The sequence below is a fragment of the Schistocerca americana genome, chromosome 4 (assembly GCF_021461395.2).
Source record: "Schistocerca americana isolate TAMUIC-IGC-003095 chromosome 4, iqSchAmer2.1, whole genome shotgun sequence".
Lineage (NCBI taxonomy): Eukaryota > Metazoa > Arthropoda > Insecta > Orthoptera > Acrididae > Schistocerca > Schistocerca americana.
Window position 1 is genome coordinate 554,493,881 of NC_060122.1, and position 17,179 is coordinate 554,511,059.

The window sequence follows — 17,179 nt, forward strand, 5'->3', positions numbered from 1 at the left end:
GGGAGGTATAAGCAGAGGGAAGCAATATATTCGATACCTCATCCAGAAACGCACCCTCTCGAAACCTGGCGAGCAAGCTACACCGCAATGCAGAGTGCCTCTCTTGCAGAGTCTGCCACCTGAGTTTGCTAAACATCTCCGTAACGCTATCACGGTTACCAAATAACCCTGTGACGAAACGCGCCGCTCTTCTTTGGATCTTGTCTATCTCCTCCGTCAACCCGATCTGGTACGGATCCCACACTGATGAGCAATACTCAAGTATAGGTCGAACGAGTGTTTTGTAAGCCACCTCCTTTGTTGATGGACTACATTTTCTAAGGACTTTCCCAATGAATCTCAACCTGGTACCCGCCTTACCAACATTTAATTTTACGTGATCATACCACTTCAAATCGTTCCGCACGCATACTCCCAGATATTTTACAGAAGTAACCGCTACCAGTGTTTGTTCCGCTATCATATAATCATACAATAAAGGATCCTTCTTTCTATGTATTCGCAATATATTACATTTGTCTATGTTAAGGGTCAGTTGCCACTCCCTGCACCAAGTGCCTATCCGCTGCAGATCTTCCTGCATTTCGCTACAATTTTCTAATGCTGCAACTTCTCTGTATACTACAGCATCATCCGCGAAAATCCGCATGGAACTTCCGACACTATCTACTAGGTCATTTATATATATTGTGAAAGGCAATGGTCCCATAACACTCCCTTGCGGCACGCCAGAGGTTACTTTAACGTCTGTAGACGTCTCTCCATTGACAACAACATGCTGTGTTATCTTTGCTAAAAACTCTTCAATCCAGCCACACAGCTGGTCTGATATTCCGTAGGCTCTTACTTTATCAGGCGACAGTGAGAAACTGTATCGAACGCCTTCCGGAAGTCAAGGAAAATAGCATCTACCTGGGAGCCTGTATCTAATATTTTCTGGGTGTCATGAACAAATAAAGCGAGTTGGGTCTCACACGATCGCTGTTTCCGGAATCCATGTTGATTCCTACTGAGTAGATTCTGGGTTTCCAAAAACGACATGATACGCGAGCAAAAAACATGTTCTAAAATTCTACAACAGATCGACATCAGAGATACAGGTCTATAGTTTTGCGCGTCTGCTCGACGACGCTTCTTGAAGGCTAGGACTACCTGTGCTCTTTTCCAATCATTTGGAACCCTCCGTTCCTCTAGAGACTTGCGGTACACGGCTGTTAGAAGGGGGGCAAGTTCTTTCGCGTACTCTGTGTAGAATCGAATTGGTATCCCGTCAGGTCCAGTGGACTTTCCTCTGTTGAGTGATTCCAGTTGCTCTTCTATTCCTTGGACACTTATTTCGATGTCAGCCATTTTTTCGTTTGTGCGAGGATTTAGAGAAGGAACTGCAGTGCGGTCTTCCTCTATGCGTAATATGTTAAAAAATTTGTTAAAGGTCAACTGCCAGTTCCTGCCCCATTCATCAATCCTTTGGATGTCTTCCTGCAGTTCTCCACAGCCATCTTGGGTTGCTATCTTCTTACAGACAACCGTATCATCTACAAAAACCTCATGTAGGTTTCGACGGTATCCATTATATATAAATTACATCTGTCACTTTAGTGCCGTTAAGGGCGACGTTTTGAGCTCTGTCTGCAAGAGAATCTGGAATCCAGTGACAAATCTGGTCCGACACTCGACAAACTCGTATCGTTTTCGCTAAACAGCAGTGCGAGACGGTGTCAAATGCCTTCCAGAAGTCATGTAACACGGAATCAAACCGAGCGTCGATGTCTATGGCACTCCGGATCGCAGGAACAAACCGAGCTGAGTTTAGCAAGACCTCTTCTTGTAGAATCCATGTTTTTAGGATATTCTCGTTCTCCAGAAACGTCGTATACGTGAGCATAAAACATAATCCACAATTATTCTACAACAGTTCCACGTCAATGATACACGGCTATAATTATGTGCATATGTCCTGTGATCCTTTTTGAAAACAGGAGTGACTTGCACTTTCCCAAGTTATAGGTACTCTTAGTTTCTCGACCGACTTAAGATCGGAACTTAATAGCCTGAAGCGTATTGAATGTTTCTTTCGAATTCTGTCCTTTTGTGAGGCACATATTCGGTCTCAGAACTGAATAATTGATATTAACTATTCAGATACCCTGAAGCTTGTGTCCTGTCACTCACCTTAACCAAAAATATTTTCACAACCTTCTTAACATTTCTTATTACGCGCGGAGTCACTGATACTACCACAGCCCTATGACCGCTGATACGCTCCTCAAAATTACCTGTTTCGATAAGTTCAGATACGTTTGTTGCTAGGCGGTGTAAGACGTCTCCCTGACTAAATAGTTCAAATGGTTCAAATGGCTCTGAGCACTATGGGACTTAACATATGCGGTCATCAGTCCCCTAAATAGTTCTCCATCTGCTCGAAGTTATTTTCAGACAAGACATTGAGACCGACAAATAAATCCCTGTCTTTTGCACCAGTTCCATCGCCTGACTCTCTCATTCTACAGTTGATAAACTGAATTTTCTCCCTATTACAAAAGTGTGATAGGATACTTTTTTGCGATATTGAACAACTTCTTTCTGAAGTGCTCTGCCACTACAGCTCCTCACGCGCGCGGCTTATAAAGGCACCTGATTACCAGGTTTGACTCATCTTTGAGGCTTAGCTTCAATCAGATTACTTCACATTCGGAATTCGTAATAACACTATATCGAATTTTTTACTGCAATAAAGACGCCATCACCATTCGTGTCTACCCTATCCTCACGATAAAAATTCGAATGTATATTTAGGATTTCATTGCTGTTCCCTTCCAGTTTTCTGTTCCTGATTACTGTCTGGACATCATTACTTTTAATAATCGATGTAGCTGTGTTCCCGTTTTCGGCGGGCAATATACACTACTCGCCATTAAAATTTCTACACCAAGAAGAAATGCAGATGATAAACGGGTATTCATTGGACAAATATATTATACTAGAACTGACATATGATTACATTTTCATGCAGTTTGGGTTGATAGATCCTGAGTAATCAGTACCCAGAACAACCTCCTCTGGCCGTAACAACGGTCTTGATACGCCTGGGCATTGAGTCAAACAGAGCTTGGATGGCGTGTACAGGTACAGCTGCCCATGCAGCTTCAACACAATACCACTGTTCATCAAGAGTAGTGACAAGCGTATTGTGACGAGCCAGTTGCTCGGCCACCATTGACCAGACCTTTTCAATTGGTAAGAGATCTGGAGAATGTGCTGGCCAGGACAGCAGTCGAACATTATCTGTATCCAGAAAGGTCCGTACAGGACCTGCAACATGCGGTTTTGCATTATCCTGCTGAAATGTAGGGTTTCGCAGGGATCGAATGAAGGGTAGAGCCACGGGTCGTAACACATCTGAAATGTAACGTCAATGCGAACAAGAGGTGACAGAGACGTGTAACCAACGGCAGCCCATACCATCACGCCGGATGATACGCAAGTATGGCGATGACGAATACACGCTTCCAATGTGCGTTCACCGCGATGTCGCTAAACACAAACACGGATGCGACCATCTGATGCTGTAAACAGAACCTGGATTCATCCGAAAAAAATGACGTTTTGCCATTCGTGCACCCAGGTTCATCGTTGAGTACACCATCGCAGGCGCTCCTGTCTGTGAAGCAGCGCCAAGGGTAACCGCAGCTATGGTCTCTGAGCTGATGGCCCATGCTGCTGCAAACGTCGTCTAACTGTTCGTGCAGATGGTTGTTGTCTTGCAAACGTCCCCATCTGTTGACTCAGGGATCGAGACGTGGCTGCACGATCCGTTACAGCCATGCGGATAAGATGCCTGTCATCTCGACTGCTAGTGATGCGAGGCCGTATTACCCTCCTGAACCCACCGATACCATATTCAGCTAACAGTCATTGGATGTCGACCAACGCGAGTAGCAATGTCGCGATACGATAAACCGCAATCGCGATAGGCTACAATTCGATCTTTATCAAAGTCGGAAACGTGATGGTACGCATCTCTCCTCCTTACACGAGGCATCACAACATAATTTCACCAGGCAACGCCCGTCATGTGTTGTTTGTGTATAAGAAATCGGCTGGAAACGTTCCTCGTGTCAGCACGTTGTGGGTGTCGCCACCGGCGCCAACCTTGTGTGAATGCTCTGAAAAGCTTATCATTTGCATATTACAGCATCTTCTTCCTGTCGTTTAAATTTCCGTCTGTATCACGTCATCTTCGTGCTGTAGCAATTTTAATGGCCATTAGTGTATATGGGTCCCAAGGGAAGGGAAAAGAGGTTCCCTTAACTTAAAAACAAAAAAAAAAAAAAAAAAAAAAAAAAAATGTGCGCGCACGCGCACTACCCTACTAGCCGCTTCCTGCATGCATTGCACTCCTGACATTGAGGTGAGACACTAAGACTCTCACTCAGTAGCGGAGGTCGAGAGATTCGCATTCGATATCGTCACAGAATTATCTGCTCCAGTGGTTCACTCTTCTCAAAGCCAGAGGACCGCGATCGACTCTGGGTACAACGCTACAAGATAGTGAGCTGGGCTTGCACCCCGCATGTGATGCATGTTACCTTCACCAGAACAGAGGATGACCTCAGCACCAAGGTGACAGGCGTCATTCATAACAACATGAGACAATATTTGCAGCTGGTTGCAAGCAGTGCTTTAGACAGACGCTGTCAGAGCCCTCTCCACTTCTAGTACATCATCTCCCGACAAACATGCAGAGTACACACTGGCATTATTTTCCGATCTGCCTGCACTTTTCATTACGGGTTCCATTATTCGTCCGACGTTGGATTTCCCAATGGTTAGCATACTCACTCTCTGCATTTGTCCAGACTGGGGGTCCACAACTCGTGGTCTAAAGGCTAGCATTGCCGCCTCTGGATCATGGGGTCCCAGGTTCGATTCCCAGCTGGGTTGGGGATTTTCTGACTGGTGACTGGGTGTTTGTGTTGTTCTCATCATTTGTGAGAGTGACTGGATTGGATTGTGAAAAGAAAAAGGACTGTGTAAAAATTGGGACTTCGTATGGGCGCTGATGAACGGGCAGTTGAGCGCCTCACAAACCGAACATGATGATCATCATCCAGATTTGGGAGGAAATGCACCCTGTCCCCAAAAAAAGAGGCATCTCATCTTGGCTCAACTGTGTTACCTACACTGGGTTGCATCTCGTACCTGTTGCTAAGGCGTAACGGAGCAGCCAGTTCCAGTTTCGCCCTCTGCCCAGACGCATGCGAACCCACCAATGTCCGCTAGTCACTTTCAGGTGGAGACAGATCAAATACTGCGATTCGGAAGACAGTTACAATGGGGTTTCCCAAGAATTCCAGCGGGACCAAATCTGTCAAAGTTCCGCCGCTGGATCACCATTGTCGCTGCAGCTTTGAGCAGTATCCTGGAGCCTGCCGACCGAGGTCAATGCTTCCAGCTGTATCTGGACAGTGACCATTTTCTTTGTGTCCGCACACAACAAGCACATTCCCTTTCCATTTCGCACTGTGCAAAAGATCTGTACAAAACTTGAAAAATACAAAGCAGTCAGGGCTAATTGAAGAAGGGAAAAAAGCAAACAGACCGAGGTAAGAGATAAAATTACAATACTGTATCGCTACTGAAGCTGGCTAGCGCACAAAGTATAAACGAGGAAAATAGAAAAGCAGCATTAAAATTTGTTCTACAGTATTCTGATTCTACATTAAGGCCAGAAAATCCGCAAGCTCTTATGTATAAACAGTTCTCACTGAAAAGCCAGTTCACACAAAGCTAATGTACGAAAAAAATACGCAAGCACTTAGAAAAAGTAATTACATTACGCAATCCAGACAAGTACGCAGATAATAGCTTCTTGATAGAAGCTCTTGAGTAAACAATAATTAGCGACTCTGTACAAACAAAACCAACCGCTGCTGCTGCAGGCCGATATTACTTCTTATGCAGCTGGAAATCTACTTGTGGATGTTATCGGAGGACACTTCTGAAAATTCGCACACAAAGTTAAGCGGAAACAGTATACCTGCTAGCCTATTAACAGATGACACGTAGACTTTGGCAGGACAAGTTAGTAACTACAAAATTCCACTGAAGACGTCTTTTATATTAAAGGTGAAACCAGCCTGGAAAATAAATACTGTATTGCAACACGAAAAAGGCGTTTAATGTATGAAAGAAACATTTAAATATTTTCTGCGGAAATTCCCACATCAAGTACTTTAAGTGGTCAACAGTCTTGAAAGTGAATGCATCAAGTCAAGAGCACAAACTCGTTTGATTCGCTTACACTACTGTTCGTGAAAATTGGAACGCCAAGAAAAACCGGATTTCTGTGCAATTTAATTCGCAGATTAGGGAAATAACAATAAATAATTCGATTTAAGAACTGCACATGCACTTACACTGTGAGAATTCAGTGCGATCTGAAGCTGCCACGTGCTGAAAGGGCCTGTAGAAATCGCGAAATGGAATCAGAGAGGGCCTGGATACGCTGTTCGAGAACAGTGCCACGCGGTTTGTACCCTCACTGCGGGTTGCAATAGTCCCCAGGTATTCCTGCCTGTCGTAAGAGGCGACTAAAAGGAATCTAGCATGTTTCGGCTTCTATGTGATGCTCCCCTGTAGGGTTTGACCTCCATTTTCCAAATTTTCCCGAAGAGCGTGCTAATTGGGGAAGGGCGCCTTACATGGTGCATCGTGTCCATCATGCGCCGAGACCTCTCGCATCCTTCGTCGACGTGGAATCTGCACTTCCGATCATTCTCCAGCTGTTGGGCGAAGTCACCCTCCTGGATGCGTTTTCCTCCATCCTCTGTCAGTAACGCTTTCTGCACTGTCGACGATAATGGACTTCTTAACCCGTCTGCGCCTGAGATCCAGCACGGTAGCAAGTCCATTGTGGTGGGGCCGCCATGTACCCTGTTGGTTGTAGTGCCCTGACCACACAGGTATCACTCTTCTGATGCCTGCACCATTAACTCCCCACATATGCCAAGGAGTAGATGCCCATCACCCTGGGGCATTGGGACTCCCAGCAATGGCCATCCAGCCAGGTGGCCTTCGCTGTGGCTGGGTGGCGCCTGTGGGCAGGGCCCCTGGTCGGAGTGGGTGGCATCAGGGCGGATGACACGCCATAAAGCGTGGTACGTCATCTCTTGCTGGTGGTCAAATACCAGCAGTCTCTAAGCGGTCAGGGTCTAACTTCAGTGCTAAGAAATATGACCCCTAATCGTTCCCCTCCCCCCTGGCGACACCATAGGATGAACGCCAGGCCAAAGATGATAGTGAAGCTTATTCACCCCGGTACGTTGTATGTACGAAAGTTGTTGGGAATCTTTCTTGTTAATGAAACCTCTGTTTTTTTGTGGAGCATTTAGCGGACAAGTTTGGGGAGGTGGAGAGCCTGTCCAAAATGAGGTCAGGGTCGGTCTTGATCAAAACATCATCTGGCCAGTCACAGGCACTACTCGACTGTGACAGGCTGGAGATACTTCTGTTGCCATCACTCCACATAAGAGCTTATATATGGTCCAGGGTATCATTTCACAGGGACTATCTTTTACAGTCTGATTATGAGCTGCGCGCCAATTTAGAACGACAAGGAGTTAATTTCGTCCAGCGCGTCCAGCGCAGTCCAAGGGATAATCAGGTTGCCAGCAGTGGCTCCAGCTTGGCCTTTGAGGGTTACACATTACCCGAGGTCAAGGTGATGGTTTACCACTGTGACATAAAGCCAAATATCCCTCCTAGATGCCATGCTTTAAGTGCTGTAAGTTTGTTCACGTCTTCCTGCTATACTTTCAACATCAACTGTCGGGATTGTGGACATCCTTCACATACCAATACTCCCTGTGCCCTGCTTCCCATTTGTGTCAACTGTGGAGAGCACCATTCGTCTTGCTCGCCAAACTGCAGGGTTCTCCAGAAAGAAAGAAAATAATGTAATACAAGACCGTAGATCTACTGACCTACACTGAGGTTAAGAGAAAATATGAGAGGCTACATCCTGTGCATATGACGTCAACCTACACCACCACTATGACAACGGCTCTACCATCTTCTGTTCCGCTGCATACAGTTTGCTCTCCGAGCTGTCAGACTCAACCTGCCCCCTCGATAGTGGGTGATAGGGAGGGGAGTGCTCCCCTCCCCCCACTGTTGGTCCGACACAACCTACTTCAGTAGCAACCCCCCCTCTCCCCCAACCATTTGGGACGTCGGTCCCTACTTCTCAGCCAGTGAAGTGTAAGTCTTGGCTCCTCTGGCCAGGAAGTGATTCCTAGGGACACTCTCAACCAAGGTTCCTACCAGTGGGCTTCCTGCATTGCCCTCCAGGAAACCTGGTTCCCGGCAATGCGGACCCCTGCCCTCCACAATTATAAGGGATATTAAAAGAACTGTGGCGGCTATAATAGTGTGTCAGGTGGAGTTTGTGTCTGTCATGAATTCGGTATGCAGTAAACCTGTGCCCCTTCAATCCCCTCTTGAAGCTGTGGCAGTCGGGATAAGGACAACACAGGAAATAACTGTGTGCAATGTATATCTTCCTCCAGATGGTGCAGTACCTCTGAACGTATTGGCTGCACTGTTTGATCAACTCCCTTAACCTTTCGTACGTTTGGGAGATTTTAATACCCATAACCCCTTGTGTGGTGGCTCCATGCTAACTGGGCAAGGTAGGAGATCGAAATTTAACTGTACCAACTCGATCTCTGCCTCTAAATACAGATGTCCACACATGTTTCAGTGTGGCACATGGCACATATTCGGCCAGTGATCCCTGTTTGCAGCCTGGGCCTTCTCCCATCTATCCACTGGAGAGCACACGACGACCTGAGTGGTAGTGACCACATCCCCATCTTCCTTTTGTATGTCCATCCTTTTAGCAGGAGGTATCTGGGATGACGGCCGTTTACTATCGTGACAAATAAATAAAAACACCTACTGCCGTCCTTATGATTTTATTTTGTCGCTACCAGTTTCAACGCTTCAGTGCGTCATCTTCATGCTGTTTTTGGTGTTATACAGGTTGGAGTGCTGACACTTCATCTCCGTATCCAGTAATGCTGACAACTGATGTTATGCATGGCGATCATAACAACGTGTATCGCATCAAAAACAGCCTGAAGATGACGCACTGAAGCGTTGAAACTGGTAGCGACAAAATAGTCATAAGGAGGCTGTAGGTGGTTTTATTTATTTGTTCCCATCTTCCTGTCACTCCCCCAGCGGCATGCCCACGGACGCGTACCCAGATGGGCTTTAAACAAGGCAGACTGGGAAGCCTTCAAGTCTGCTGTCACCGCTGAATCTCCCCCATATGGTGCCATCGACGTTGTTGTTGAGCAGGTCACTATTATAATTTCTGCGACGGAAAAACGAGATCCTTCGTTCTTTAGAGTGCCCGTGGCGAAAGACAGTCCCTTGGTGGTCGCTGGAAGTCGTCGAGGCAATTAGTGTGTCGGTGAGCTCTACAGTGACATAAGCGGCACCCTTCCCTAGAGCACCTAGTAGCCTTTAAGCGACTCTGTGCCCACATTCGCAAGCTTACAAAACGACGGAAACGAGTATTGGGAGAGGTATGTGTCGACCACTGGGTGCCACATGTCGCGTTCCCAAGTCTCGACAAAGATCAGACGTTTTTTTTGGGTACCAGACCCCCAACAGATGTCCCTGACATTAACATAAATGGCCTGTTATCTACCGATGCAAACGTGATTGCCGAGCACTTCGCTGAGCACTATGCCTGAGCCTCTACGGCAGAGAGGCGCACCCTCAAATGGCGGATGGAAAAGAAAGTCCTCTCGTTCACTACACGTCACAGTGAACCCTATAACGCCCCATTTACAGAGTGGATGCTCCTCAGCGCACTTTTACATCACCCCAACAAAGCTCCTAGGCCAGATGGGGTCCACAGTCAGACTATTAAACCTCTCGTCTGACTACAAGAGACATCTCATCTTAAACTGGATCTGGTGCGATGACGTCTTTCCATCGCAATGGTGGGAGAGAACCACCATTCCAGTGCTCAAACCCGGTTAAAACCCACTGGATGTGGATAGCCACCAGCCCATTAGCTTCACCAATGTTCTTTGTAACCTGCTGGAATGTATGGTGTGTCAGCAGTTGTGTTGGGTTCTGGAGTCACAATGGCCTACTGGCTCCATGTCAGGGCGGCTTCTGCCAGGGTCACTATCACCTTTATTCTCGTGTCCCTCAAGTCTGCCATCTGAACAGCCTTTTCCAGACGCCAACATCTGGTTGCCATCTTTCTTGACTTACGTAAAGCATAAGATACGACCTGACGACATCATATCCTCGCCACATTGTGTGAGTGGGGTCTCCAGGGCCCGCTCCCGATTTTTATCTAGAATTTCCTGTTGCTCCGTACTTTCCGTGTCGAAATCAGTGCCTCACACAGTTAACCACCCCCCCCCCCCCCGCACCACACCCCCCACCCGTATTCATGAGAGTGGAGTTTCGCAGGACTTCGTATTGCGTGTATCTTTGTTTTTAGTGGCTATTAACGGTCTAGCACCAGCTGTAGGGCCGTCGATCTCACTTTCTCTGTATGCGGATGACTCTTGCATTTCATACTGCTCCTCCAGTACTGGTGTTGCTGAGTGGCGCCTGCAGGAAGCCATTCACAAGGCGCAGTCATCAGCTCTAGACCATGGCTTCCAGTTTTCAGCCGCGAAGTCGTGCGTCATGCATTTCTGTCGGTGTTGTACCGTTCATCCAGAACCAGAACTTTATCTTAATGACGATCCACTCACTGTAGCGGAGACGTATCGATTCTTAGGACTGGTTTTCGACGCCTGATTGACTTGGTTACCTCACCTTCGTCAGCTTAAGTGGGAGTTCTGGCAGCACCTCAATGCTCTCCGCTGCCTGAGCAACACCAAGTTGAGTGCAGATCACTCTGCACTGCTGCAGCTCTACAGAGACCTTGTTGAATCCCACCCTGAGTATGGGAGTCTGGTTTATAGTTCGGTAGCGCCCTCGGCGTTGCGTTTACTCGACCCAGTGCACCGCTGAGTTGTGCGCCTAGTGACAGGAGCTCTTAGAACAAGTCCGGTGACCAGTGTACTGGTGGAGGCTGGAGTCCCTCCATTGAATGTTAGGCGTGCACAACTGCTTGCCAGTTACGTTGCACCATATTCGTAGTTCTCCTGCACATCCAAATTACCGTCTCGTTTTCCCAACCATGGCGGTTCATCTCCCGCATCGGCGGCCCAAGTCAGGGCTTACGATTGCGGTTCGCATTAGGTCCCTTCTGTCTGAACTGGAGTCCTTCCCATTACCACGTCTCTTTGAGGTCCATCCACGTACACCTCCATGGTGTGCACCTATGCTGCAGATGCTTCTGGACCTTTTGCATGGCCCTAAGGACTCTGTTAACCCTGTGGCACTCTCGTTTCTCAACATGAAGTGGATTACATCGATGTCTCAATGGCTGATGGTCACAAAGCTTTTGCGTATGTTTGTGGAAGACATATTGAACAGCACTCCTTGCCAGATGGCTGCAGTGTTTTCACTGCAGAGCTGGAGACCATATCTCGTGCTCTTTAGCACATTCACTCATGCCCTGGCGAGTTTTCTCCTGTGTACTGACTCCTTGAGCCGTCTACAAGCTAAGATTCCCCAACAACTCTCGTACATACAAGGTACCGGGGTGAATAAGCTTCACTATCATCTTTGGCCTGGCGTCCCTCCTATGGTGTCGCCAGGGGGGAGGGGAAAGATTTGGGGTCATATTTCTTAGCACTGAAGTTAGACCCTGACTGCTCGCCATCCTTTGATAGCAAACATCGAGGAGTCCATTTATGGCCTGGAACAGTCCGGTAGTTCAGTGGTGTTTGTGTGGACCCGAGGACACGTCGGAATCCTAGGCAAAGAACTTGCCGACAGGCTGGCCGAACAGGCTACGCGGAAACCACTTCTGGAGATGGGCATCTCCGAAACTGACCTGCGTTCTGTCTTACGCCACAGAGTATTTTGGGAGACGGAATGGCATAACAGAACGCACAACAAACTGCACGTCATTAAGGAGACTGCGAATGTGTGGAAGTCTTCAATGCTGTCCTCTCGCAGGGAATCAGTTGTCCTCAGCCAGCTCCGCATTGGCCATACATGGCACACACATGGTTACCTCCTCCGTCAGAAGGACCCACCTTGGTGTCGCTGTGGCTCCCAGATAACAGTCGTCCATCTCTTGTTGGACTGCCCTCCTTTAGCTGCTGTGCGACGGTCTTTTAACTTTACCAGCATTCTACCTTCGGTGTTGGGCTACAATGCCTCAACAGCAGCTTTAGTTAGTTTTATTCGTGATGGTGGGTTTTATCATTTGATGTAAGTTTTAGCGCATGTTCTTTGTCCCTCTGTGTCCTCCACCCTAGTGCTTTTAGGGTGGAGGTTTTAATATGTTTCAGAGTGGCTGACTTCTCCTTTTTATTCTCATGGTCAGCCAGCCATGGTAATCTGCTCTCTTGTTTTGATCTCTTCTAAATGTTTCATGCGTCTCTCTGTGGTTTTCTTGTCCTATTTTGTCCATTTTAGTGTTTGTTGCCCTTCTGTCATTCTTGTGGTTAGTATTATAAAGCATTATAAAGGCTATCAGAGTTCAATAAGCCGTTTTTGAACTTCATTCCGTATTTCGACACTTAGAGAGGTATTAATGTGATTTTTGTTATTATCGAAAGGGATCATCTGAATCATTCTGACTTTTCCGTTTTCATACTTTTCTTTCAACCTAATATTAAGGGAGTATGAATAAATTATTTTTGTAGTTTTCCTCTTATTTCGTTGGATACCCTTGGTTTAATCATGGGAGGATGTAATATGAGACTGACACACAAAAGTGGCAGCCAAGTTCATATTAATAACATAACGACGTAGTTTACATATACTCTTGAAATATCTTTATTATTCAGTACCAACTTTACAACAAATATTCTGTTACCTAATCATTCAATAAGGTGTCATGCTGTCATCGTTTAATGTGTTGTGTGTGGAGGAAATGATTATCTGAGGCTTAACTAAAATACTGATAATTTAAATTTACTATATCTTTTAAACAAAGTTACAGAGTTGATATTTACAACGTCTGTTATTTTAATAATGTTCTTCTACATGAAATGTCGATCGTTAAGATCGACCGAAGCGCTCAGATTTTATCATTCAGGTTTTTGTTACGAAACTTGTTAATTTCACTTAACAGTAAATCCTAAACAATTATAGATATGATCAATATTAAAGTTTTATTGGCATCACCATGAAAATTTATGAAGGATGGTAGATTAAAATTACTGTGGCTTCATTCCCTGCATTACTACAGAATTAAATAGTTTCCATAAATGTTTACCTTTATAGCCGATCTTAGATCCGCCATATTTAAAACTCTACGTCCTCTCCGCCACAAACGGCTTCTACTGGGTTTTCCTATGACGTAGGTTGTCGTCTGTCTCACTCGCACACTACAGCGCTTAGGCCTCAATAGATAATAGACGCCTGTGAATTTCCCCATCTCGTGGTGAATCTGCGCCCTTTGTGGCACGTGGTCCTGGACGACAGGGTTCGTTTCACAATTCCTGTAGGCTAACTCGTTCGACCATATATTTAAATGAGAGCGCAATGCTCGTTAACTCACAGCGTACAGAATTCTCGTACTGCACCTCGGATGCTGTCTCCTTCGATATGTTTTATACTATAAGGAGGGCACTGCTGGGCTTACATGCACTCCATCTCTCTGCAAACTTAACCACTCATTATCATTCCATTGATGTACACATCCTCCGATTTTGGAGTGATTCAGATCTTTCTTAATGGATGTTGCAATTTTCACAAACAGTAGTGTACTTTCGACCAGATATTCTGTCTTTTTATTAATGCCTAACCCTGTACACCCGGCCATTTTGATATAGTAATAATTCAAAGTACACTGTTATGATATCCACAGGTACAGGAAGAGAGCCACGATGCTGTCAGAGGCGTACAAGGACAGGCCCATGAGTCCTCGGGAAGCCGCCGTCTACTGGTCGGAATACGTCATCAGGCACAAGGGAGCCAGGCACCTGCGCTCTGCCGCCGTCGATCTGGAGTGGTACCAACTGCTGCTGCTGGACGTCATTGCGTTCATCGTCCTCGGCTGCATTGTAGTCGCCGGTATAGGCCTGTTGCTCCTGATAGCTTTCTTAAGGTGCATAGGCGTGATCAAAGGCTCAGCAAAAGCTAAAGAAGTGCAGGCTAAAAGCAAGAAGAGCAAGCAACAGTAGTCTGTATCCATCCACTCACTTTAAGCGGGCTGGGTCCGTCGAATTCACTTCCGTGACAGTTGGGTGAGGACGTGTAACTCGGCGTGTGACTCCAGTACTTTGGCTACGAGCATAAAAATATTGCTTGCAGGTGTTCAGCGGCACGACGACTCACGAGCAATAGGGGTGTATGAAGTTAGCGACAAATGTTAATTTCGTGTGGATCTCAGTGAAGCCAAGAGAGAGTCAGTGAGAACGCAGCATTGGCACGTAATAGATCTAAATTTCTTTTTCCGTTATCTTCAGCTGTAACTCAGTGAAAGTCATGATTCTGTGATGAAATCGGCATTCAATAAATTGTAGAGGTACCATTAAATTACAAAGATGATCACATGTTCGAAACAGAAATTACTCGGTTCATTTGTAAAGGAGTTAGGGTACTGGTTTCACCTGCACAAAGGAACAAATACAACTGAAATGAGAAACCACAATAATTCAAAGTTTGCATTGGTGTCTCACCTTACGACTTATGGTTAATATCGATATCAGACACGGGATGCAAATATGCCGTCGCTAACTACATCGTCGTCTATTTATCAGGAATATTTATAATTTTGTATCTCCCAAGAAGATTATACCAATCGTCTATGATAACCTGGAACCAGGATAACTCAGTAAAGTGTCTTTCATTGTGTGTAAATATGGCCCCAAGCAAGGGGTCATTTTGTTCTATAGATTAACAAAGGTGGTAGTATGTAATCCGTCCGTTGTCATTTCTTTCGCTGTAGTATCAGTATCTGCCTAGACAAGGTTGTCAAAAGTCTGAAAAGTTTGTAAGGCTGTTGCAGGTGCTGAAAAATAATTAAGAAAATTCGGTACTTTGCGCAGCTTCTGACTTAATTAGCTTTGAAGTTAACCAATTAGGCTGTTGTGGATGCATATTCAAGCGACCTGCCAGAGATGGTGTCGCCGAAAGTGTTTCTCGTTCGGTTTCCTAAAACCGAACAAGAGAGCGATACAAAAATTGGATCGGATGTGTGCCAAAGGCTGAGCAGTCTCGTGTGTCATCTGTCATGAGAGCAACCGACTAATTTATCTGGGTGGTTCGCTTGAAAGTGCGCGCGTAATGTCCCGATTGGCTAACGTTAAAGCTAATTAACACGAAAACGTCGCGACGCATCTAATTCTTTTCTTAGCAACTACTAATCAGCACAACCTACCCTACAAGCTTTTCAGCTTTGACCATCCTGTATAATTCCAAACTATTTGACGGTAGCTGGCACGGCATGCGTGCTTATGTACCGGTAGACAACGCTTCATCATTATACACGATTGTCGATAAATTGTAAGAAAAGGTAATGCACACTTTTCCATTAACGTCGTGTGCGACTATTTATGGAACGAAAGTAGGTAGAGGCCTAGATGTTAGGCAGGAAATATGGACTAAATCTATTGAAGAGGCAAAACATTTATTTTTCTGGCCTCTTGCTGCAAATTCAATTTTCCGTTGAACCACGCATCACGGTTTCTTCCCACTCCATTAACGCGTGAAGCGCGTAATGAAAGATCGCGTACACTCTCGACGGAAGAGGCGTATGGTCGACTGAAACAGTCGTAAATTCGGCGCTGTTAGTCGGTTCTTGTAATCTTTTTATGTTCTCGCTAAATACTCGAAATCTTTTTTCGACTGGCTGCCTGTATGGATTTTATGGCGTTACTAAGCCAAACCCTATAGGGACTCCTCGTACTGGAGCTGTGTTCCAGTATGGAAGCAACTCCCCTATAAGCAACCTTTGTCGTAGAAAACCTGTAGTTATCCAGTATCCTAGCAACAAATCGAAGGTTATTTTGTTTTACCTAGAACCATGACTGCATAATCTGTGCTTCTAATGTTCCCGTGCATTGTTCTGGACAGGTATTTGCATGACACAGCTGGTTCCATAGGTGCGTAATAAATCTTCTAATTTGGATAAAATAAGGGAAATAATAGACAGTGCCAAAGTGAAGCTACAGTCTTGGTACTCGTACGAAAAGACGCACAATAAAAGACTATCTGTTTCAGACTCTCAGGGTGGCACTTGGTAAAGATCATTCAAATTATGAGCGCAGTGTACTGTTTATCAGTCATCACCACATTTTTTCATAATGGTGTCTTAATAATGCTGTGGTATGTACTCATTTCTAAAGATGTCTTTAATAGTCTCTGTGACATTGAAGCTTCTGGAATAGTTCTGTGGAAAGCTAGTTTGATAAGAACAGCTCCAAAATACAAATGCATTATTGGGGTGATCTCATTACTAAATGTTGATTAGTGTTTATAACTTCATTTTTTCCATTGCGTTTGATTTCATGCCTCAGTTATGGCTTTAATTTAGTATCTACCTTTTTTCTATGGAATTACATTTTCATAATCTCATTATTACATTGTAAGAAATTAATGAAAATATAATTTAACCTCATTGCACAAAATTGACTGGGAACAAGGTTTCTCCTACATTTCTTCCACTTCTCCTACATTTACATTTGTTCAGTTACTACTATTTTACCACAGAACTTTTCCTTCCAGTTGCTACTACGATCACTACTACTAACGAAACAACGATGGGCTTTTCGAAGCCCTATTTGGACGGTCGTGTAAGGCAGAAGGAAGCTCTTGCCGTTGCGTAGAAGACTACGATGTGCGAGCAACGTAGACAGTAAGATCTGGTTTCTTCATACTGAAGAACCAGAACCTAAGTTATTCCTATAACTTGCGTATTTTATGTCATCGATCATTTAAACACTAGAAGTAGCACACACAGAGGTAGCGAATGCCTAAATGATTTGTATAATCGACTTACACAGTTAGGTATACTCAGAGGTGTACAGATTCTCCCCCTATCTCTGCAGCAACCGTTAACGCGTTTGGT

At 45.3% G+C, this 17,179-nt stretch overlaps 1 protein-coding gene across 1 annotated transcript in view; it reads left to right on the forward strand.

The window, feature by feature from the left end:
- Positions 1 to 16,729, forward strand: part of LOC124612356 (UDP-glucosyltransferase 2-like) — a 146,288-nt gene extending 129,559 nt beyond the window's left edge. The window contains exon 5 of the mRNA XM_047140509.1: positions 13,976 to 16,729. Within this exon, the coding sequence (XP_046996465.1) occupies positions 13,976 to 14,291 (316 nt within the window). The 3' untranslated portion in view covers positions 14,292 to 16,729. The remainder of the gene's footprint in view (positions 1 to 13,975) is intronic.
- The last annotated feature ends 450 nt before the right edge of the window (positions 16,730 to 17,179 follow it).